Here is a 25,006-nt window from a genome sequence, read left to right on the forward strand (position 1 = left end):
TCACTTTTGGGCACTAATTTTGCCCTGAAATATGGTTAGGAAGTAAACGGACAAAAACACTTCTGTGAAAACAAGCATTTTGTGTGTGCTTCATGGTCAGAGGATTTTACTCGGTTATGCTGGTAAACATGAGGACTCATGTGTGGAAAAAAGGCAACAGATCAACAGCAGATCTGATTTCGGAAAATCTTACAACGCAGCCAGAAAAATGTATCCAATTAATGAATTTGTGTGGACCCAGTAGACCCAAAACGAAAATTAACCATGGTTTTACTACAGTTAAAACCAAAAAACATGGTTACTGTAGTAAAGCCATGATAGCCACAAAATAACCATGGTTTTGATACCCATAATTTTCAAAAACCATGATTAAACCATTGTTACTGTAGTAAAACCATGCCGTTGCTAGTAGATAGTACTCAATACACCAAAAAAACATGGTTACTACACTTTTGCCACAAAAAAAGAACATGGTTAATTTTCGTACGGGGATGTTTGTGAATATTTGTGCCAGTCTCCGTGTATTAAAGGGGCGGGTGCATGATCTCTGAAAGCCAATGTTGACATTTGAAATCACCTAAACAAACACGACCCTACCCCAATAGAATCTGGACCTTCATTTGATAGACCCGCCCCACACATACGCAACCCAAGCACTGATGTTGTTTAGTAGACACGCCCCTTACAGCTGATTGGCTACAAGTGTGTTTTGGTAGTCGACCCGACTCCCTTTTCCAAAGTGTTTTTCAAAAATCACGCACCTCGCCTTTAATGCAAACACTTAAACTCACATGTCGCTGAGGAGTAGCTGGCATTATGTATGTTGAAGTGCTGCCGTTGGTCTGCGTCCGGTTCTTCAAATTCGGTGGCAAAACTGGCGTTGAATCCAGAATCCATAGATTCATTTGCAGGAAAAGTAACAGGGCCAGATACTGTGACTGTGGGCGGAGCTTGAGTCGTAGTGGATGTGGGGGTCTCAGTAAGAGGCTTAGGAGGTGGTGGGCTGGAAACCGAAGGTTCGATTTCAACAGTGGATTCTGGTTCCTCCTCAATTACCTCCTCCTGACGCCTCCTCTGCGCCTCTTCGGCTTGCCGTCTGAGTTTCTCCCGTTGGCGTTTGGTGGTGGTGACGCGGTCACGGATGGCTTTGGCCACGAGCTTGTAGTCGGCTTCACAGACGAAGCCAAGAACAACCTGAAGGATGAGAAATAAGTCATTTAGAAATAGAAAGAATGTATCAAAGAGACAAAATGGTATTTTAAATCATACACATCACATCAAAGTGCTTCTTGGCATGTGTTGAAAAGCCTTTAAACCATTACTTAAGTCTCACAGAATGTAGATGTTCTTATAATGCTAACCACTATAAATGGTCCAATTCATACATAATTTAAATTAAAAGATTTTTATAGATGTGCAATTTCTGCACAACCAGCAGCACCACTGCCCAATGATAGATGTGCGAATAATTTTGGTCCATTTAAGAAACCAAATTGTGACCTCAGATCTCACCATCTCCTGCGCCACCTCCTCCGGGACGTCCTTGTAGAGTTCGAACAGGAACTCAATAGCGTTATTGTCCTTGTATTTGCCATGGAGCTTCTTGGTGTCGTCCATTCGAAGCCACAGTTTAAGACCGGACTTCACCATGTCATCTTCCTCAGCCAACTCCACACGGACACCATTATTTTCCTGGAAGAAGGTGTGCTCTAACAGGTCCTGTATGGTGTATCTAAACAAGATATAAACAGTGATTAAACAAAAAACCACATACAACTTATGTGTTTTAGTTAAATACTATACTATAAATAGGACAGAAAATGAGATAAAATGATGATGAAATGCCAACCACTGGCATTTATGCAAACTTCAATTCATGCATGACTTCCAAAGCTTGAACTGTGCAAGTAACCCCAACCACAGCCATTATGCGATTGTGGTTGATGTGACCCATAAGCCCTCAGTTTGTTTGGGGGGGGGGGATTTCATGCCTCACTAACCCAGCAACATCTGAAAAGCGTTAATGTCAGCATCTTGGACGCTGTTGATGCTGTAATCATGTTTCATCTGATCAATGTAGGCCAGAACAGAAATAACAGCCGGTGCAGCTGAGTAAGAAAAATAGTGGCATGCAGGGCTTTCTGCATGATGCCGCCTAAATGTCAAAAGGACAAGAATGTGCGCGTATTGTTATTTAAAACAGCACATTGCACAAACCCGTCTGGCGGGTGCGAGCACACATACACGCCCTTGAAGTTATTTGCTCATTGCCAAAGGACCCTTTCAGTTACCTTTCATCTTTGTTCATCCGTATGCAGCCTTCGATGATCTCTTTTAATTCAGGGACCTTCACTTTGAAAAAACTGTCAGGTTTCATGCCCTGAGAAACAGAGAGAGAAATCATTTTAAAAGGTTCATTTTAAATGTCACACGTGTCAATCACTTTGATGGACGGCAGTGGCAGAAATTCCAGTCTAGAGTGAAGCTTTACTATAATGGGGAAAACAATTTTGGCGATGTGTGTACGCCTGTCAATTACGTGTGTGCAGTCTGTCATACAGGTTCAGTGTATTATTCACGCTGCTGTGAGATCTGTGTGTGCTCAGCTCATACAGTATGTAAGACTAAAGGTTATCCTAAAACATCCTTTAAAAGGAACCAAATAGAAAATCAATGTATATATTATCATTTAGCCAATGCATCGTTGAAATAACACAATAGTTATTTTACAGAAGAGTACACTGGGCATTTCAATAGCTGTATGCTGCTATTGTACACATTGCACAAATATATTTAGTCACAAAAACACATGCTGGCAGGAGTACGTTTAGTCCTTGTGGGCTGAACAGAGCATCTTACTAGGACTGCCTAGTATAGTCACTCTGTGAGAATGAATGTTTATTACTCTTTAATTTAGGGGAGGTTTACACAGCACTTTCAAATAAAAATGGGATTTATGCGACATGACAATGGCGTTTCGGGGTCCTGAATATGTAAACGTTTGAAGGTTTGGCGTTTTTGTAAATGGCACCCTGTCGTCTCCATGCAAACCCTCAATGCATGTGTTAATTTAGTTTATAGGCATGCGCGAGTATAACCAAAGCACAGTTGGCCTGCAGGACTGTGTTTGTGCTGCCCAAGATACTGAGTTTATTAACATGTCTCCAACAAAGATTACAACATTTGCCGCTTTAGGACCTGGTGTGTCCACATATACGTGGACATCACATTTTTTAATTGTTTGCACTATTATAATTAATTTTGTGTAACTGGAAACCAAACATGGACAATAACACTGCTTCATGTTCAAAGAAAAATGATTGGTTATTATATTAATTGGTTCTTCCCAGTGGCGGCTTATGACCGAGGGGCGCCAATTCAAAATAAGTGTTTGGAGTGTCGTGTGTGGTTCCTTTTTTCAAAATATGTGTTCTGCGCGTCCTGTGTGCATCACGTGTTTTGTCAAAATAAGTGCCTGCTGCCCACGTGTTTACTGCAAGACACTCCCTTAATAACAGTAAACTCTGATTACACTTGAGATTATGGCAAACCCGAGTGTTTTTTTTATCATAAACCCTTTAGACAAGTCTGCAGCAGGCACTTTTTTTGACAAGACACGTGATGCACATAGGATCTCTGGAAGCGCAGAACACATATAACGGTACATTCACACGGGGCGTAAGCGTTAACGCTTAACGGAAGGCTTGTCTGAAGCGTGGCCAACAGCCAATCACTGTGGCCGCAACACAAGCTCCGGTCTTCCATAAACGTAATTGGCTGGCTCTGCCTAGGTTATTTGCATAAGGCGACATGATTGGCTGACGCACGCATTGCCGCTTGAAAAGTTGAGAAATGTTCAACTTCTGCCGCGAGCAACGGCACTGACGCGGCGCAGACGGATCCACAATTCAGTTCGCCAACGCTTGACGTCACCCATTAAAAGTGAATGGGAAGCGTCAACGCTTACGCCCCATGTGAATGCGCCGTAAGGGTGTGCCGGTTATTATATAACGGTGAGACCGACGGTTATAGTTGAACACCGTCATTAGACTCTATAACCGCCAAAACCGTCTTATTAAAATATAAAAAAACATCTTTATCATAAAGAATGTTTAAATACTAATTAAAAACAATTAAATTTAATAATTTAATTTACATGCATTTATGAGTAAAACGTCTTCAACATGCTTTTTGAAGGTCAGTGTAATTTATATATCTGTGATTTGTTTAATCTACATAGTTTTCGTGCTGTTCTGGTCCGTGTAATAATTCATAATTCATGGATTCATTTATGCTGGGCAGAGAGTGAATGACAGCGCAGTCTTCTGGCAACATTGTTTTTAAATATGTCATTGCTTTCTGTTAAATTGCTTAAAGTCATTACTGTTAAAAACACACTTGACATCACATTCATGATTTTAAGGTAAAATTACACTTTCGCGTCAATCCACAAGCAAAATGACCCCCCCCAACAACCGACGGTGATGTTACGAACCGTCACATTTCACTAACGTCATAAACGTCATCACCAATTTTGATACCGGCACACTACTAACACATATTTTAAAAATAAGGAACCACACACATGATGGAATATATACATGTTGTGAAGAACTTTGCATCGAGCGCCCTCGAAAAAAGAAGTCACCGGCTGCCACAGGTTCTCTCCTAACCACAAATAGCTGGAAAAAAATCTAAAATGCAAGCCAAACCAAAGCTTGGGTCTTAGGAGGTTAAAGGGCACAAATTATGCATTTTTACAAGATGTAATAAGTCTCAGGTGTGCCTAGAATGTGTCTGTGAAGTTTCAGCTCAAAACACCCCACAGGTCATTTGTCCTAAATGCTGCTATTTAGGTGGGAGCAACAAAAGCGCTGTTTTTAACTCTGTACCTTTGAATGCAAATGAGCTACTGCTTTCGGTTAAAAGTAAATCTGATTCCTGTGAATACAGTCTGAGACAATAGGATCTTTATTTGCATTAGCGCTGCTACACCTGCTAACAAACACATTTAGAAAAGCTTTAGGTAAATTTAACCAGTCAGTCAGTCGCCATGGGTGGGGCTTAATCAGTATGACATCACATTAACAAGAGAATCAAAACAGCATGTCTAATGAGACTGCTTTGGTTTAATGGGGATTAAAAAAGAAGGGGGTGGATTTTTTTCATTGTAAGGTTGTTGTGTTCACACTGCCAATACACACTTATGTCCAAACACCTTGTTAAAGTGGATTTTGTATAGTATGTGCCCTATAAAAGGAAAACTTTCCTGTTTTTATCATGTAAACCCTTTGATGATAAGAAATTCCATTCTAATAGCCAAAAAAACTAACCTAAGTTGAAGAGCTAAATGAAGCCATTAAAAATGTGTAGCAGTGAAGCATTAAACAACAATTGTTTTATCCTATGTAGAGGACAGCGTTGTCTTGGTGATTTTTACCGCAATTTACCGCATGTGACTAAGTGTATGTTGTACTCAAATGATCAAATCATCGCTTGAAATAGTGTACTTGGGTTGAAATACTCAAGGGAGAAAGTTCAGACGTAATTTCTGCGTTCTGCCAGCCAAGACCACTGGCATACAAATTGACTGTTAAAATGTATTATGGATTAGATCCATGTTCCTGCAGCTACCTTTATGTTCTAAGTTGCCCAGAATACACAGAGAGGAACTTATTGACGTAACCACGATGCTTCAGATAATAGACCCATTGAAAGGTTAAGAAGGAAAGGAAAAATACAAAACAGAGGTGCAATTGAACGCAAAGAGGGGTGGGGCACAAATTCTTCCCCTTGGAACAAAGTCATCTTGCAGGCTTTCATATCAGATTATTGTAACGTTTTTGCCGTTGATAACATTTTTATGCATCCATTATTGGTTAGACGCCTACTGATGACATCAGTCCCTTCTGTGAAGACCCTCTGAGACCATTTTGAGAGCCAAATGTTTTGTTTCTTCTCAATATTCCCCCTGTATGTTTCCTTAATAGTTCTCATTTTCCCACCTTCCTCTTTTTCTCCAATGCCTCGAGGAAGATTAATTACGTCACGCTTGCAAGACCAGCCAAAATTACATCCAGCAAAAAGAGGCACAGGAAATATATGATGGTCTTCTGCCCCCTGGTACTTAAAAACAGATTTCATCTACACACACAAAGGCTTCTTTTAAGCTTTTAACAACCTCCACAATTACAATCGAAGTCTAACCCAGAACTCTCTCTCTGTAGTAGAATCACAAACAAGATCTCTATAATATTTATAATATGTTTTCTCTGGAAAGCAATGACATTAGATGGAGGGCAAATAAAAAAAAGCTTTTTTTAGATATTCTGAGGCAAAACACAAAAACAAAACAGTTAGCTTACATGTGTCCCCAGAAAAATTTCTTAAAGTCCTCCTGTGGTATATCATTTTACTCCTTAAAACTGTGATTATCAGTCCTTCCAGAAAAATGCAGAGTTTTTTTGTAATTGTTGCAAGCAAAAATCCTCGATTTTGTGGCCCGTTTTCTTAAAAAATGCGATGGAATATGCATGATATTTATGCAATTTTATTTTATGAAATTGTGGGAATTTGCAAAAACTGCAGATGGGGTTTGCAGCTTTTCAATAATGTTCAGTCACTTCACAACGTTCCCATTGCAACAGGGGACATGGCTGCGCTTGTGTGAACATTTTTCAATTTTCTGCTAAGATATATGTGATTTTTTTTGCTACGCAAATGCGGGTATTTTGAAATCATGCAAGCCCACATATTTTGTGCAAGGAAATCTGCAATTTATGCTGCAAAAGTGCTGCGTAATTGAAAAAATGCGGCTCCCGCATAAATATGCGGACTTTGGCTGATTATGCATTAAATCATGCGATCGCATAATCACGTTTTTCTGGAGGGACTGGATTATCTAAATGGCATATTTTACATTTTTTTCAACATGACAAGATAGAGACAAGTCATCAAATTTAACATCAAATTCACCGCAAAGCAAAATATTTTAGCTATGCTATCCACATTATTTAAAATCTATACACTCTTAATGCCTGCCAACAATTATCATGCAAGTATTTTTTGTTAAGAATACAAGAAACATCTTGAGACAAATATTACAAAACAATACACGAGTCTCTAAAAGAAAATCCTCTCTTAGCAATGAAACCCTCCCCAGGGTCCAGGCATCTTTTTGGAAGTCAACATAAGATGCCTCCTGTAAACAAAGTCACTATGCAATCTACCAGCATGGTAACTTCACAAACTAAGCAAGTTGTTCATCTTCTCGAAAATGATTATTAAACCAAAAACAAGCTATCCAAATAAACACAAGACCTGTAAACACCAGGTGTTAAAGCACAGAGTAGCTCACAGGTAAGTGTTTCCGCATGAGAACGCAGATTAGTTAAGCTGGATCTTCGTTCATTTTAGGGGCAACATTAACCCTCTGAGGTTTAAGGGGTTTTAGGGCCCTGGGGAAGTTTTGACCAGCATTGACATTTGTGCTTTTTCAGGTGCTTAAAAACATAATAATGACAAACGTGTCATAACACCGTGTTCAGGACAAACTGGGATCGCATGTACGTACATGTTTGTATTTTTGACAGAAAAATGTTTATGCGTGGTGTTTGAAAAAAGCTAAATTTTAAGTCACTGATTCAAGTCCATAAAACTCGTTCTAAACATGTTTTCACAAGACTTTTCAAAACAGGATCTAGTAGTCTAGAGTAAAAAGCCAAAAGAAGAAGTGCCCATTATTGTCTGGACTCTTATTTGTGTTTTTGTAATCATTATAGTACAAACACAACAAGAGATGAGCGTGGTCAACTTATCAATACGTTTTTGTTTATAGACGCCATTACTCCGGCGCGTGCTGTTTGTGAAAGCAGCACAAAGAAATTTTAGATGTGATGTTTGCAATCGAGTCTTTTATAAGAATACCACAAAGTGCGTCAAATATGATGTCTTGTGTGCCCGTCGTGTGTATTGTTTGACGGCAGCACAAAGAAATTACTCACTACTGGAGAGGACTTTTAGTGAGGAAACAGGCGCGAGTAAATAAGGATTTAGATGTCATGTTTGCTGCACTCGGATAAAACAACTGAATGGAGATACTGGATCATGACTGTGGGAGAGAGCTATGCATACGGATCGTCTCTGCTCTTTTACTTCAATGGCAAGGACGTGGCGATTTCAGCTCATAGATAATGAGGTAACAGGAGAAAGACGGTACATCTCCCTCATCTTATACAGTTAACACTGAATGACAATATCTGTTTTCGATTTCACTTACATCATTTAAAAGCAGACATTCCAAGTATTTATCTTTTGTTTGTATGACAAGTATTTGGTCAAGTTACACTTAACTTTCTGACGCGTTTCTAAAAGGACTCCACTTAGTGAGAGAGAACAGAACGCGCATCTAATTTATTTTCAAAATTTTGTGAAAAGCACAACATTTTGTTTTTATTGGGAGTGGGCACAAAAAAACGTAATGTTTTAAATGATGTATAAATTATATCTGTATGTCCAAAATCAGCAGAGTAATCTAAGTTTCTTTGCAGAGAGATTGAACAGTAAAGAGTTTGCGGCGCATGCGGCTCAACCTCAGAGAGTTAATTATAAGGTTTACACTCACGCCATCAATAAATCGAGCTGAAAGCTTTTTATTACAGCGATGAGGCCGGCTCAATTTTCGCCTGCGCTTCAGTTAATTGACCACCATCATCTCGCCGGGTGCCTACCTCACGTTAGATGGGAAACCTTTCAGCGCCGCTGTGCATTTAACAGGAAAACAGCATGTGGTGAATTAACGGCCAGTGGCACAACGCTTGGGCTATCAGAAGTTAGAAATGAAATGCAAACGCAAATAAGATGGCAGAAAAGCATCAGATTTGGATTGAAACTGTTCACTGGTCCTTAGGGAAATCTGGATGCAATTTTCAATAAAAATAGATCTGCGACGAAGGTAATACTTAAATGACAAAATAGTACATACAATCTCATAAACTATTAAAAAAAAACTGTGCCTGACTTAAAACAAATCCAGAAAAAATATTTTACTCCAGATTTGAACCCAGGTTCCATTACACATAAAATCATCTCATTTCAGTAAACCAAGGCAATTACTTGTCACATAAAAATATTCAAAGCATGCGCTTGCCACCAAATGATGAGCATTGACGACCTTAATTTCCAGTATTTGAAACTGAAGTGGTCAGGGTAGAAATGCAGGCCTGTATTTGTTCATGAAGTATTTGTGGTTGTATTTTCTCCTGAGCTTTAGATAAAAAAAATAGTGACATCACTGGCTCCACAAATACTCTTAGCAAAAATCAATGGTCCTGAAATCTTTCTGTCCATGCTGATTCACTGGAGATCCTATGCAAATTTAATCACACAATTAATCAGCTGCTTGTTCCTCTACTGATTGTTTAGATAAACACAATACGCTATAAATGTTTAACGGGTTGACAGTTCATTAAAGTTTAATCCATGCTTATGCGTAGGATACACAGTGACGCGTATATGGTCTATTCATAGCTCTTTTGATTTGCATGTTACGTGAACCATTGCCCTCGCATGTGGAAGTTTGGTCCCATCGCCCCCACAACCTCGAGAGAACCGATCTGTCCCCATGGCAATAAAGCAGCCAGATTCATCTGTAAGAGACACTAATCGTGTTACTCTTTATTAGTTGCAGCCATAATAACAACAGCATGGCATTACTGGAACAACTGAGATCTAGTTTAGATGAATCGTATGACCAAAGTCCAATTCTAAGCGCGTAATCGTCTGCGACAAGGTATTCTTTTATAAGGCACTAAAAATTCAAGACAAAACAATAAAAAGATCCAATTCAATAATGAATTCAATCTGATGCTGTTGATACAATGAAAATCACAGAAGTATTTGAATGCCTGAAACAGATTTTGTAAATCTTTAAAGACGGTCTTTCTCAGTGATGCCATAGAAGAACCATTTTTGTTATTTTTAAGATTTATGGGGGGTATTATTTTAAACTTGAGTTTAAAGGGGACATTTCACAAGACTTTTTTAAGATGTCAAAGAAATCTTTGGTGTTCAGAGAGTACATACACTGCAAAAAATGACTTTCTTACTTTGTATTTTTGTCTTGTTATCAGTAGAAATATCTAAAAAAAATCTTGAATTAAGATGCCTTTTCTTGATGAGCAAAATGACTTAAGAAACTAAGTCTAGTTTATAGACAAAAAATATACAATTTAAGTAAATTTAAACTTAAAACAAGCAAAAATATCTGCCAATGGGGTGAGAAAAAAATCTAAAAATACTTTTTCTTTTTTTCTTAAACACTAAATTTAAGCAAAATTTCCTCACTCCATTGGCAGATAATTTTGCTTGTTTTAAGCACAAATTCAATTAAATATAACATTTTCTTTGTCTAAAAACGCGACTTATTTTCTTAGACCATTTTGCTCATCAAGAAAATAAATTTTGATATAAGAATTTTTAGATATTTCTACTGAAAACAAGACAAAAATACTAAGGAAAAAAGTCATTAATTTTCAAGAAAAAAATTCTTAGTATTTTTGTCTTGTTTTCAGTGAAAAAAGCAAACAAATCTTGAAAATTTTTCCTGAGCAATGAATTCAAGAAAAATTCAAGAAAAATTTGCTCACCCATTGGCAGATTTTTTTGCTTGTTTTATGCACAAAATCACTTAAATTTGATATTTTTGTCTAAAAATTAGACTTATCTTCTTGGGTCGGTTTGCTCATCAAGAAAAAGCATCTTGATTAAAGAATTTTTTGATATTTTTACTGAAAACAAGTCAAAAATACTAGGATTTTTTTTTTTAAATCATTTTTTGCAGTGTATTTGAAGTTTTAGCTCAAAATACCATTTAGATCATTTATTATAACATGTTAAAATTGCCACTTTTAGGTGTGAGCAAAAATGTGCCGTTGTTGGGTGTGTCCTTTTAAATGCAAATGAGCTGATCTCTGGACTAAAGTGTCGTGGTTGGATAGTACAGATTAAGGGGTGGTATTATCCCCTTCAGACATCACAAATTTCAATTTCATATTTTTTCACATGCTTTCAGAGAAAGGTTGCCAAAAGTAATTTTCATGATATGCCCCCTTTAAACTAATGCACATTGCAAACTTTACGGAGTGGCAAATGCATTTATATGTGTAAATGTGTAAATCCCTTAAATGATCTTTTTATGTGTAGGGACAGAAGTCACTTCATTAAATTACTGAATAGTGCGTACGCAACAATATTAATCACTATAAGGTAAAGTGAAAACTGAATTTACCCTGAGTGTGTACGACGTGGCCAATATGTGCGCCAGCAGTACAATGAAAGACAGGTTGAGGACTAAATAAGACACTGTGTTGCCATAGTAACGAGATAATACGTAGAAAAACCAGTGGCATGACAACAGAAGAATTTTAAGTGTAGGGGCCGAAGCTCATAAAGTTTTACTCGACGATCCGACTGCAATGCAAAAACAAACACAGCAAAACTATTTGTTTAAGAAAGTGTTAATAAAGTCTCTGAATATTGAAGCTCACTGAATGAGGCTTTTGTTTTTCCACAGAATTAGTCTGCTTGGCGGTACTTGCCCGAAAACAAATATACACAAATGGATGGTGACATCTGGCCGGAGGGAAAAAGTTGTTTGCAATCCTTAGTCTTAAAATGTCTTTTTGAAAAATGCCTTTATAGACTGACAGATAAAATGGTCCGCAGTTATCACTGGGGCTGTACCCTATACGTCTTTGCACCTAAAGATTGCATATTAGTATCTCAAAGGTATTGATACTACACTTTGTACCTAATGGTATATTAGGACCATATTAGGGTACTGCATTAGTGTCTTACAACAAGAAGGTCCCTGGTTCGAGCCCCTGCTAAGTCAGATGGCCTTTCTGTGTGAAGTTTGCATGTTCTCCCTGTGTCAGCGTGGGTTTACACCGGATTCCTCCCACAGGCCAAAAACATGCAAGTTAGGTGAATTGGAGATACCAAATTATCCCTCCCCAACCTGTGTATGGATTAACTTGTGTGGATCGACTTGTGTATGGATTAACTGGTTCTCGCCATGAATATAGCCATAGATGCTGGAATGGCATAAAGAAGAAATAAAGAAGAAGTACTGCCCTAGTGACAGCTGGGGTACTATTTTGACCATTTTAGAGGGAAATTGTATCGATTGTAAATTGCCTTTCAGGAATGTTTATGTATAGCCCATTTCACACAGACATTCCGTAAAATACACGGAAAATGCATCCTGGATTTTTTGTTAATTCACACTGACATGATTAGCCGGCATCTGCAAGGTCCCGGAAAGACATGTAACCTGTTTAAAGTCCTGCCCTCTCTTCTACGCAGCGTCTGAAGTTTGCATATTATTTATTATTTCTCTCTCCAGAAACCGCTCGCGTTCATTTTTGTTTATGATAAGACTATAAAGGAGCGCGTTACACACCGTTCTATGCTGGTGAATGATCTCAGCTTCTGAGTGGGTATTTGAAGAGCTACCCGATCTCTGCTTTAATCCAGTTTTCAGACATTTCTCATCGTGATTGTTTTTATGCATTTAAAACCCGCATTTTGAGGAGCTGAACAATATATCTTGTTGGGATGACGCGCGGGTATTTTCGTTTATTATAAGCTCAAATGAGCACGTGACGCGATATTCTTTTATGCTGCTGAATGATCTCCGTTTCAACGCAGTAAGTAACGAGCTAACTTACCTGATATCTGCTTCAGTCCAGTTTGCTGACATTTCTCGTCGCGAATGTTGTAAATCCCTCATTTTAAAGAGTTGAACCAACTTCGTGTTGCCATGACACGCACGTCCTCACTACAGCATGTGTATTGTTTATGCATCTCATTTATCATTTCCTGATAACTGCTTCAATCTAGTTTGCAACATTTCTGATGGTGAATGTTTATATGCATGTTATCACTCGTTTTAACTCGACACGCCCATTACGGCATTGTTTCGGCTTCTTGTTCACACAGAGGTTTTTCCGGCAACGATCCTAGAAGATATACGGGACATGTTTGTGTTCACACAGGCACTTGTCTAGCAATTTTACGGGTATTTTCTGGGATCAAAGGTCTGTGTGAATGGGGTTATTGTTTCTGTGTATGTTGTGTCTGCTTTTTCTAAAAAAATTGGGGAGAGAATCCTGAGAGAGACTTCTTATTATTGCAACATTTTTGGCACAGTTCCTGTAGCTCAGATTGAGCATTGTGTTAACAGCAGGTGGGTTTGGTCCCCGGGGAACACACTGTAACACTGTTTACATATTGACAAATGTAAACGTTGAATGCCTTGAATGCTAATCAAATGATGAGATTTGGATAATCAAAGTTTGATTTCATCATTGATTTTAATCTTTGACCTATGAATGACCTTACTCAGTCAATATTAAAGATATCAAGGTTATTTTTACCGAATGTTTTTTTACATTTTGTAGGATGATTTTATGCAGATTTCACAGTTTCAGAGTTTTCACAGGCAGGGTTTTTTCACAGGAACTTTCTTGAATGCTTTTCCACCGACTATAGACAAGATAGTGAGAGGAAACAATTTAGAAACATTGCTGTTTGTATTTCCTGAGCCCCGGGAACAATTCAACATTCCTTTTCTCTTCCTTGGCATAAAAGCTTGTTAAATGCTTGTACAGACCATTAAATCCATTCACAGTCAACCAGAACACACCACCATCTACAAACAACAGTAGCATTCTTGCTCTTATAAACCGGCCAAGTTCAACCGATCCCACTTCAACCTACACAGTCAGTCTCCATTATAACATGTGTTGTTTTACATAGACTTAGAAAAGTGCAAGGGCTCACGGCTATGGAATATGAATGTGTCTTTGAAACACACTATACAGTCAGCCGATGCTCAGGCTGATCAGGCTTTTTACCCCTTGAGCTCAACTTTGCCCCACTGAACTTCTCTGCTCCCCTAGGCCAATGACTGGGATGGCCAATGTGTTTACACTTATACAGCATGCATTGTGTATAATATACAGTTGGCGAGAGGTCTACATGCGTGCTTACAAATATGATGACTAAAATGCTTTTTATATCCTCTCTCTCTGGTCATCACTCAGTGCTCTGGAAAACGGAGATGTCCTCTCTATCCATCCATGTCATTTCTTCATGCTCACTTCAAAAGCAGTCACACATGAATCACACCAGAAACAACAGGATAAAAAGTGCATGTCTGTTTTTCCATGTCAGACACACAAATGATTGCCTCTAATTCATCCTTTACTTCCCCCTTTCCTTATCATCTGAATCTGATACATGACATAACACAAACATACAGTATGAAAGAAAACAGGAACAAAGGATGTGGTGACTGGCTGTAATGACATAAACACTGGATCATGATTCATGACAGGATACTATTATGACCTTGAATAAGATGCTAAAGTAGGGTGAAAATAAAGATCCTATGAAACGGTTTGAGGAGAACAGTTTTCTACAGGGATAAACCGATATATCGACGTACACTCTTAAAACGGGGTGCTGGGTTTGTCCCTTTTTGACCCAATGCTGGGTTGGAAATAAAATGGGTCATTTTGAGCTAGAATTTCACATATGTACTCTGGGGACACCAAAAGATGTATTTGGCATCTTAAAGGGACACTCCACTTCTTTTTTTGAAAATATGCTTATTTTAGCTCCCCTAGAGTTAAACATTTGATTTTTACAGTTTTGGAATCCATTCAGCCAATCTCTGGGTCTGACAGTACCACTTTTAGCATAGTTTAGCATAATCCATTAAATCAGATTAGATTAGACCATTAGCATCGCGCTCAAAAATAACAAAAGAGGTTCAATATTTGTCCTATTTAAAACTTGACTCTTCTGTAGTTACATTGTGTACTAAGACCGACCGAAAATTAAAAGTTGTGATTTTCTAGGCAGATATGGCTAGGAACTATACTCTTATTTTGGCGTAATAATCAAGGACTTTGCTGCTGTAACATGGCTGCAGCAGGCGTAGTGATATTATGCACTGCCCGAAAATAGTCCCCTTGGTAACTTTCAATAGCTGGGGACTATTTTCAGGCGCTGCGTAATATCAAGTTTTAGAATTAGAAAAATATTGAAACTCTTTGTTTATTTTTTAGCGTGATGCTAATGGTCTAATCATATTCAATGGATTATGCTAAGCTATGCTGAAAGTGGTACCGCCAGACCCAGAGATCAGCTGGATGGATCCCAAAACGATAAAAATCAAATATTTATCTTTAGGGGAGCTGGAAAATTAGCATATTTTCAAAAGAAGTGGAGTGTCCCTTTAAAGAAGTCTTGTGTGAAATGTCCCCTTTAAAGGAATAGTCTACTCATTTTCAATATTAAACTATGTTATTACCTTAACTAAGAAGAGTTGATACATCCCTCTATCATCTGTGTGCGTGCACGTAAGCGCCGGGGCGCGCTGCGACGCTACGATAGCATTTAGCTTAGCCCCATTTATTCAATGGTACCAATCAGAGATAAAGTTAGAAGTGACCAAACACATCAACGTTTTTCCTATTTAAGACGAGTAGTTATACGAGCAAGTTTGGTGGTACAAAATAAAACGTAGCGCTTTTCTAAGCGGATTTACAAGGGTAACTATATTTTATGGCGTAATAGCACTTTTGGGAGTACTTCGACTCTGCGCAGTAACACCCTCCCTCTCCCATTATGAGAGGGAGAAGGGGAGCGGACTTTTCAGGCGAGTCGAAAAGGGGCTAAGCTAAATGCTATCGAAGTGTTGCAGCGCGCTCCAGCGCTTACGTGCACACACACAGATGATAGAGGGATGTATCAACAATTCTTAGTTAAGGTAATAACATAGTTTAATATTGAAAATGAGTAGACTATTCCTTTAAAGGAACAGATAGTATGGTATGAATCTATATGAGTGCTAAAAACATCACATTGTGTGTTTCTTCAACATGTGCTGGCCATTAAATGCCTCATGAATAGGAAAAAAAATTACAGTTCTGTAGTATCAAAAAAATAAAAGGGAAAGTAGGCAGGTTTCCCACTAAAATAATAAATCTGTAGGGCTTCCATGTTGAACAATGCTGCTAGTGTTGTACTTAAACTATTTAACTGTGTGGTTTTTGCTTTGTATATTATTCACGTCAAAGCAAACGATTGGTCGGACAGAAGTCCCCGGGGGATGAGGCGTAATGTGGATGAGATTATAATCATGCAACTTGATGCTCGCCCAAGATTGTGGTTACAGTGCAATGCAGTGTAATGGAAACAATCACAGATTGCTGTGCTGTAATTAGACATCAGGTTAGATCCAGGATGATTAGGGATGAAGTTCTGGGTGAGAGAAGAGATCTTGCTATTGGGATTCATAGAACTCTGATGATATGGAATTAGTCTGTAATGGAGCTCATAACAGATGCACTAATTGTCCCCTTGTTGAACAGAAATTTCAGAGGGACTCTCATAAAATCCGCAAACATCAATTAGTGGACTTGTAACTGTCTTGGAGATGGTAGATGGAGCTTTAAAATGAAAGAAGGGTAATAAAGTGGGTGTGAGAGAACAGGATTGGAAGGCGTACCTACGAAATGAAAAACCGCAGAGTGAGTCTTTAAAGGCAGATAAAAATAGCGAGAGGGAGAGAAAGTCTTCTAGCCATTTTTGTTAAAGCCTCATGGACCTCATTTATAAACTGCTGTGTAAAAAACGTCCTAAGTTTGATGTTACGATCATTTCTTAAAAGCGTGCATGTGTGATTCATAAAACAAAAGTGCGCACAGAAAACATGCGTATACACTTCCCTGCTGTAACATGGCTGCAGCTGGCGCAGTGATATTACGCACTGTCCGAAAGTAGTCCACTTGGTACTTTCAATGGCATGGGAAAATGTTAAGGCGCTGCGTAATATCATTGCGCCTGCTGCAGCCATGTTACGGCAGCAAAATCCTTGATTATTAAGCCAGAATTAAAGTTTAGTTCCTAGCAATATCTGCCTAGAAAATCGCAACTTTTTATTTTCCGTCTTAGTACACAACGTAGCTATAGTCAAGTTTTAAATAGGAAAAAAATTGAAACTCTTTGGTTATTTTTTGCGTGATGCTAATGGTCTAATCAGATTCAATAGATTATGCTAAGCTATACCAAGAGGCTGTGTACACTTGGCATTAACATGCGTTTTCGTCGATCGGATCACAACGCGTCCACTTCTTACCACTTTCAACCACATCCAGAGGTTGTCGAAACCACTTTCGATCGATCGCTTTGGAGTTGCGGAAACGCAAATGTGGTTGAATGTGTTCGAACAGCCACACGCGACCGCCTTCTCTCCGCCCATTTATCTAATCTGAGGTATTAAACACAAGTTTTACGTCTTTTTTTGACTTCTGGCGTGAACACACGGTGAACAGCGCTATTTTTAGCCTTTCATTGATAAAACTACTGAGGGTGTTCTCCGTAGTTTCGTTTTGAAAGCGTGAAAGTTGCGCGATCCTATTTCATAAATTGCGCTGAAAATTCAGAGAAAGCTCTAACATACACACATACAAAACTCTGTGCAGCATGTATACTTGCTAAACAAGCAGCGGACTCCGACATAATATTAGTTTGTGTCCATATAAACTCATAATTACTCCCGCTCGCGTTTGAATGACAGCAGAGAGACTCGCCCACCGTCTCACAGACCACCCCCTCACAGTATTCAGGACAGATGCGGTCGAAAGTGGACAAAAGAGACGGATTTAAATACCAGGTGTAAACGTAATGTGTCTCTCTCGTCCACTTGTGATCCGATCGATGAAAACACATCTTAATACCAAGTGTAAACAGCCCCTAAAAGTGGTACAGCCAGCTGAATGGATTCCAAAACGGTAAAAATCAAATGTTTAAGTGGAAGGTCACTTTAATATCCAAGCCAAGGGCAGTGATATCTGTAACATAGATGTAAGGACAGACTTACACTGGTCACTTTGCGATAGATCTGCGCGGCGTTTTGGCACTCCGAGTATGGATACTCTGACGTTGTCATCTCCAAGATGCACATGCCAAAGGCATAAACATCCACAGCCTCATCATACTTCTCCTCATACATCTCAGGAGCCATAAACTCTGGGGTTCCTAATAGGAAACAAAATAAATGCTAAGTTAGTAGCCATTTGGCAAACGCAAATAGTAACTAACGTTACTAAATAACTTACAGTAATTAAAAATCACAAACGGCATTATTATCTCAATTGTTTCTTTTAGACAGCAATAAGATTAGATGGAGAGCAAATGGAAACAACTTTGCTACTGAAGAAACGCACCCTAGTAATCTTAGGGGGGCTTTTTACAGTAGCACTTTTGGTGCACACTCGAGTCTTTTGACATCAGAGTTCGGTTCGGGAAACTTGGACACTTTTCAAGTTCAGGTGCGCACCCACGAACCGTACCCGTGTCTGCCTAATTGGTTCGATTTGCAGCAGATAGAAGCAAGTGGATTTCTGTATTTATTTTTTGAGAGATTCAAATAAAAAACAAAGTAATGCAAAAACAACTCGGCCCATTTTGGCACCATTTTGGCTGTTGCCTAGCAACATCGGTACGTGGCTGCAGCCTGATGACGCAAGAATGCCGTGGTTCAGACCCAAACAATATACATGTGAACAGGGACCAGTGGGGGAAGGTGGAGGAGTGAGAAATCAAACTCAGGTTTGGACCAGGCAATCAAACCACCCTCACGTTTTTTCAAGAGTTTCTCAGATTTGCACAAATGTCAAACAACAAAGATTGCACTCCTGCAATTTTAATAAAATTCTTTAAAAATCAAAATATCTGTGCTACTGTATGTGGTAAAGCGTTGCAAATTGTCGTGGGTTCCTACCCCAGGGATAACATATTCTGCCGAATCCAAGTCTTGTCGTCTATATTGACACGCTCAAATGAAAACTCTTAAAAACCTAAAATTAAGTAGACAATAAAGTCTCCTAAACTATAAAAGCGCAACCTGCTCTGATATTCTCTGACAAGATCTGATCTAACAAGTGGCCGGCTATTAAATGAGCATTTTAAAGGCTGCTTTCAAGGCTAAAGGTTTGAAAACACTTCAGATAATAAATACTCTTGTAAACCGCCTTTAAGTCAGATATGAGCTTTGTTGGGTACAGTAAGTAGATGTGTTACTGTTGTGTCAGGTCACACGTTACTTATTCATGTCAGTGAACCTAATCCTAGGTTTAAGCAGGTCAGATTTTAAGATGGGTTGACCCAACAGTAAGCTAACATGATATCTTAAGTAAATACACCCTGTTCACAGGTGAGGAGAGAAATCTGTGTCAAGCACGTGTTGTGGCATAAACACAGTTTGAAATGTAAATCTGATTGTAAAGGTTTCATCTCACCAATGACACTTTTGGCAAATGAGGCACTCTTGAGCGTGGCCAGACCCAAATCACCGATCTTGACAGATCCGGTGGGACCCGTGATGAAGATGTTGTCACACTTGAGGTCTCTGTGGATTATGGGAGGTGTTCGTGTGTGCAGAAAGTGAAGACCCTTGAGGATCTGATGACTCCAGCGCTGCAACAGCTTTAGCTTCATCTCTTTGAACCTCTTTAGGTACCTACAAGCAAACACAAACAGGAAACTCATTTACCTTCATGAGCTTTTTGCACTGATGCCATAATGACCATACACAAGCACTTTTTTACCAGCCCGTGAGAGAAGCGAACTTACGTCTTCAGGGTCCCTGAGGTCATGAGCTCTGTCACCAGGATGATGCATTTGTGGCCTTTCATTGTGGATTTCCAGGAGTCATAGAAACGGACGATGTTTGGATGCTGAAGACACTTTAGCATATCCACCTCTTCACTGAAACGCTGTCGCTCCACTTTTGTCAGCCGTCGGGTCTGCGAAAGAAAAATGTATGGGTTAGTACTTCATGCTTGTGCATGACTGGGCATATGGTGTACACTTTGTGACTTGAAAACAGGGGTGAATTTAAGTAATTGTGTATGAGCATTTAAACATATATAGATAAGTATATATATATTTATTTATATTTTTATATATTTTATATGATATATAAACGTAAATAAAAATTCTGAAATGAATATATGTATGTGTGTGTGGTTAAATATACATAATAATTACACACAGCACACACAAACACACACACACACACACACACACACACACATATATTATGTAAAAACATTTGTATTTTGTATGTGATTAATCGCAATTAATCTTTGCCCAGCACTACTTTTTAGTCCAGAAACACTTGGCTTAGTTCGAGAGTTAAGGGTTAACAACTATTTTACAAACCCATAACATTTCTCTATTTTTGGAGGTAGGTTATTGGGTATGGGGTTGGGATTTTATGATTGATTTGAAAAAATAAAGTTGTTCCTTTACCAACTACGGCTGTTATGGTTTAGTTATGAGAGCATATCCAACTATACTAGTAAAAAGAAGAACTGGTGGGTCAAAAAACATGTGAAATAGGTTAAGGTTAGAGTGGCAATAAAAAAAAATTAACTCAAAAAAAAAAATGTTTTAGCTAATTGACACTTCCACCTTGACACAAGACCAAAGGTGTTTGTTGCAACACCCCGAATGTCAGTGATAAGACATTGTGTGCTTTCTCACTGTACAAACAAAGCATCCACTGGGACATATCTCAGTTAGTAATCCATACTAACACACCCAAAATCTCACACATTAAGAACAGCAACACCCAACAACTACAAAAAATGTCGTTTTAATTAAGAATTAAAGGCTTTTGAAGTGAATCATGTTAACAGCTATTATGTATTTTAAAAGCATTAGATGTATAGGACAACCCAAAATGTGCTAAATCCTCAGGCTGGCACCCAATTTTTGTTAAAAATAAAAACATCTCATACGCACATGGAATAACTGAAAGTCTCTTCTTTTTGCATTGCTTTGATTTGCTGCTTTGAAGGCTAAACCGCATACTTTTCAGCCAACGGATGAGAAAGTTGACAGAATTTGTTGGTCAAAAACACATATGCCACCCTTGAACATGTTTGCTTTCCACACCTGGCTCGATACAGAGCCCGATGTGTTCAATGCATGGCATTATGTCAAAACCAGAGCCAGATGGTGCCAACAAACCCAAGGCCTCTTTTGGCCCCTGAGACAGGTGACAGGTCAACCAGACCGGTGACTGCATCATACTCAGGGTTGTAACAGCTTCACATGAAAAATACACAACACGTAACAGAGAACTGACTGTCCAGAATGAAATCATGTGTGAATTATGTGTACTGGTCTAAAATAAACTAAAATTGCATAACAATTTTAAAATGGTCACTGACATACAAAAGTTTGAGTTCAGACCTAATGTTTTTTTTAAAGTAAGTCACAATTTTTTTTTTCTTCAACACACAATATGCAGGTCAAAATGAGATTTTTGTGTTACAATGATTTGCCAGTATAGACGGTTTCAGCAGTAACAACTTAACAAACGGCTTTCGTGAAACACACGTAACTTCCAGTAAACTCTGCTAAGAATCAATAACAACGAAGTCCTTTAAGAGTAGTTTACTTCGGATAACAAGCAAAATAAACAACAAGTAGATTACCTTAGTCCATATTTCATAGCTAAAGCGTATAAAAAAACGACACTGAACTAACGTTGCTGTGTAAAATGTGTACTATAATGTATAAAAAGTGAACTACAAACAGGCTAACAAACCTCCCTTCACATAGCGGTGATCCAAGATTGCCGTCTCCGTGTCTTTAGGAAAGCAAAACGTTATTTTTGACGAGGTATTTGTTCCAGAGTTCATTTTAGCATCTAACCATTAAACAAACAGAAACAGAATTAAAGTTCTGACCAGACGCGTAACCGTGACAACGCACATGCGTCCGATGAAATAGTCTATTCATGAATATCAGCTGACGTCTCTCATCACAAACTTGTCTTCCGCCATTTTGAGTATCTGAAGTGGTCGCAAAAGAACTAGAAGCTATGCCTTCAATATGTTGTAAGCATCAAAAAAACGCTATTTTTACAACACTAAAAAGGCTCGACAGAACATGATACTTTGCTCGATGAATCACCTGTGTCTCTACACATGAACTTGAGCATTGAGAACATTCTTTGTGAACACAGAGTTTACTAAATAGAAGGTTTTGAACAGCTGACTTTGGTTGTTTTGGCGTCTGCTCGCCGCCATCTTGCTAGTCAAGATGTATCGATCTCCGAATGCGACGTAAGGAGGGAGGAGAGTAAAGATGGATAGCTCCTACAGCATAGTTAGATAATTTGTTGTTTTGTTGCAAGTGAAAAACAATTTCGACCTTCTAGAAACCTCATATGAGATTCATTCATTCGCGTTCGGAAATCGATTCTTTATGTCTGGCAAAGATGGCGAGCGGACACCATAACAGCCAAAGTCAGTTGTTCAAAACCTTTCTTTTTAGTAAACTCTGTGTACACAAACAATGTTCTCAATGCTCGCGTTCATGTGTACAGATCCAGGTGATACTTCAAGCAAAGTTTCATGTTGTGTCGTGCCTTTTAAGATATATATTTTTAAAGTAGCGTTTCTTTTCATGACAGTTGAGGTGTGAAATGTTGTCTTTCGTAGCTATTCCCCGTATCCGTAAATATCATAGACAGTAAAAGATAAGAAATCTGTAAATTGTAGTAAGCTAGCCAATGCTTGTCAGTAGCCTCATGGTACTCTCTAGGTACTCAAGTTGGCGGCAGGCAACTGGAATAACGTAAAAGGTCAGATGATTGATATTCATGAATACCTAAAGAATGATCAAAAACAGATCATCAGAGCAATGCTATTCCCATACTGTACATTTTATAGCTCTGTACTCTCCAAGTATGAATGAATATCTATTTTCATTTCATCAATGAGATTTCAGAAAAATCAATGAGTCAACATTTATGAAAGAGCAACTTCTGAGCAATAACATTTTCACCATGAATGCGATGCATTGACAGCTGGTTATGTAACTCAGGCAGTTGAAGGAGATTTTGACAGGTTTGGATGACCTGGCAAAAGTGGAGAATGAAAAAAAAGTGTGAATGTGTTGAGAGTGCTGTTGCCAGAGTAATACTAGTAGTACTAGCGAATCAAGCAGGAGATCCCATATCATATGTGTAATCCAGAGCTGTTGAGGAATGTTGTTGAGGAATGCTGTCACGTCGGATGACGCTGTTTCAGAGGCCTGGACAAATGCCTGGGTGAAAGTCACTCTCTCTGCTCAGTTGCTTATTCTCATCACCCACAACTTCCCCTTACACCCTTAAAACAAAGGTTCTGCATGATGTCACAGAAGAAACATTGCTGGCTGGATGGTTCTATAAAGAACCTTTAACATCTGAAGAACTTATCTGTTTCAATAAAGGATTTATTTTAATTGTAAAAACTTTCTAAAACTATAAAAAGGTAAGAAAGATATAGGCTGCATCCGAAAACTTAGGCAGTGACTTGTTGCCTCGCTGCCTCATGAGGCAATGTCTTCGGAGGCATGAAGGCAGCTCAGAAAAACGCTTTTCGGACGCACTTCAAAGGCAGCGTGTTGTGAAAATGTGAAATATAATCACATATTTGAAAACTACAATACTAATTTCTCGCTAGAAATGCAACTAGAAAATAAAAGGTGAAAATAAACATTTATTTACCCTAAATTTGTGCTCCAGACCCTTTCTTGGCCTTTATTTTATTTTATCGAACTTGACCAGGCTCGACCAATCACATTTCCCATGCACACACACACAGAGAATTGTGGGACAAGATCTCAGGAGTCAGGAAGTAAACCTAACATTGGAATCGAACATGACTTTAATGCCTTCCTGCCTTGGAAAGCTGCTGCGGAAGGCAGCAATTTACAGTTTTCGGACGCAGCCATAGTTTTCTTTTGGGAAACCACAAATGGTTCTTCTATGGCATTTAGTAGCACCTTTTTTCTGAGTCTTTTTCAGTGACAAAACACTGGACGTAGGTAAAAAAGTTCTTGCAGAAAGACTTCCTAATTATCAGCTGCATCTAACCAAATAAGTAACTAATCGTATATTAAAAATGCTGACAGTCACAAAACAGTAGCAGAAAGTAAATGCTATTCACACGGATGTGCTTTCATGGAAAAAATCCTCTTATCCCCTCAAAACACTACATTGTATCCATCAGACTGAATTGGCGTCTTTTTAGGATGGAGTGGTTAAAGCTGTTTTCTCTCACAGTAAAAACTCACAGACAGGAGCTCCAATATTGGTGGATGGTGTACTACATCCTACTGGAGCTGTACATTGACTGCCAATTCACCATTTACCACCAAGCTGAGTGTTAATGGAGAGCCACTCAGAAACACATTTTTTAGGCAGGAGAAAACTGAGCCTTTTACTATAAGCATCTATAGCATCTATGAAATGATAAATGAATGCTTTTTCAAACGTCCATGGAACCTAAAGACATACGCAACACAAGGCCTATGCAACCAGTAAAGATCTGAGAACAAACCATGCATTGCTTTGTTTTGTACTTTACTGCATTGTTGCAATAAATGGAAAACAAAGAGATTTGTTTTGTCCATGTACTGGACGATGGCATGGAAAAGCATAACCCGTAACAGTGATGGGAAGTTTCTGAGAGTGGCTGTGACGTCAAAGTGGACCTGTAATCTATTCCAGACATGGAAACAGCACACGAGTGTAGTGTGCACTTACAGTGCAGATCATAAACATGTAGTGTGCACTTATAGCTCAGCTCATAAACCGACAATAAATGAAGGATGTGATATATTAGTGCTTAAGTGTGTGTCTGTGTGGGATACAAAAATCTGCTCTTTATCAGGAACCTGCAGTCTCTGCTCCAAGACATGGTCATATTTAAGAGGTGCAACACAATATGATATTTAAATGGCATCAGTGCTTCTTTCATAGAAAAACTTATAAGAAAATATCAATTATAGTTTTAACTACTACTAGCAATAACACATTTACATTAGTGAAAAAAGATAAGCATTGTCAAAGCTCCAAAGAAAT

At 38.6% G+C, this 25,006-nt stretch overlaps 1 protein-coding gene across 2 annotated transcripts in view; it reads right to left on the bottom strand.

The window, feature by feature from the left end:
• wnk4b (WNK lysine deficient protein kinase 4b) overlaps nt 1–25,006 on the bottom strand; it is a 73,130-nt gene that overhangs the window by 27,610 nt on the left and 20,514 nt on the right. The window contains exons 2-7 of one of the 2 annotated variants that reach the window (XM_065252739.2): nt 19,711–19,883; nt 19,377–19,597; nt 17,957–18,114; nt 2,292–2,380; nt 1,513–1,732; nt 792–1,194 (exon numbers count right to left, since the gene is read on the bottom strand). In XM_065252739.2, the coding sequence (XP_065108811.1) occupies nt 792–1,194; nt 1,513–1,732; nt 2,292–2,380; nt 17,957–18,114; nt 19,377–19,597; nt 19,711–19,883 (1,264 nt within the window). Of the gene's footprint in view, nt 1–791; nt 1,195–1,500; nt 1,733–2,291; nt 2,381–17,956; nt 18,115–19,376; nt 19,598–19,710; nt 19,884–25,006 lie in introns of both variants that reach the window. The other variant, XM_065252738.2, reaches the window with a different exon arrangement.

The sequence above is a fragment of the Paramisgurnus dabryanus genome, chromosome 3, assembly GCF_030506205.2.
Source record: "Paramisgurnus dabryanus chromosome 3, PD_genome_1.1, whole genome shotgun sequence".
Lineage (NCBI taxonomy): Eukaryota > Metazoa > Chordata > Actinopteri > Cypriniformes > Cobitidae > Paramisgurnus > Paramisgurnus dabryanus.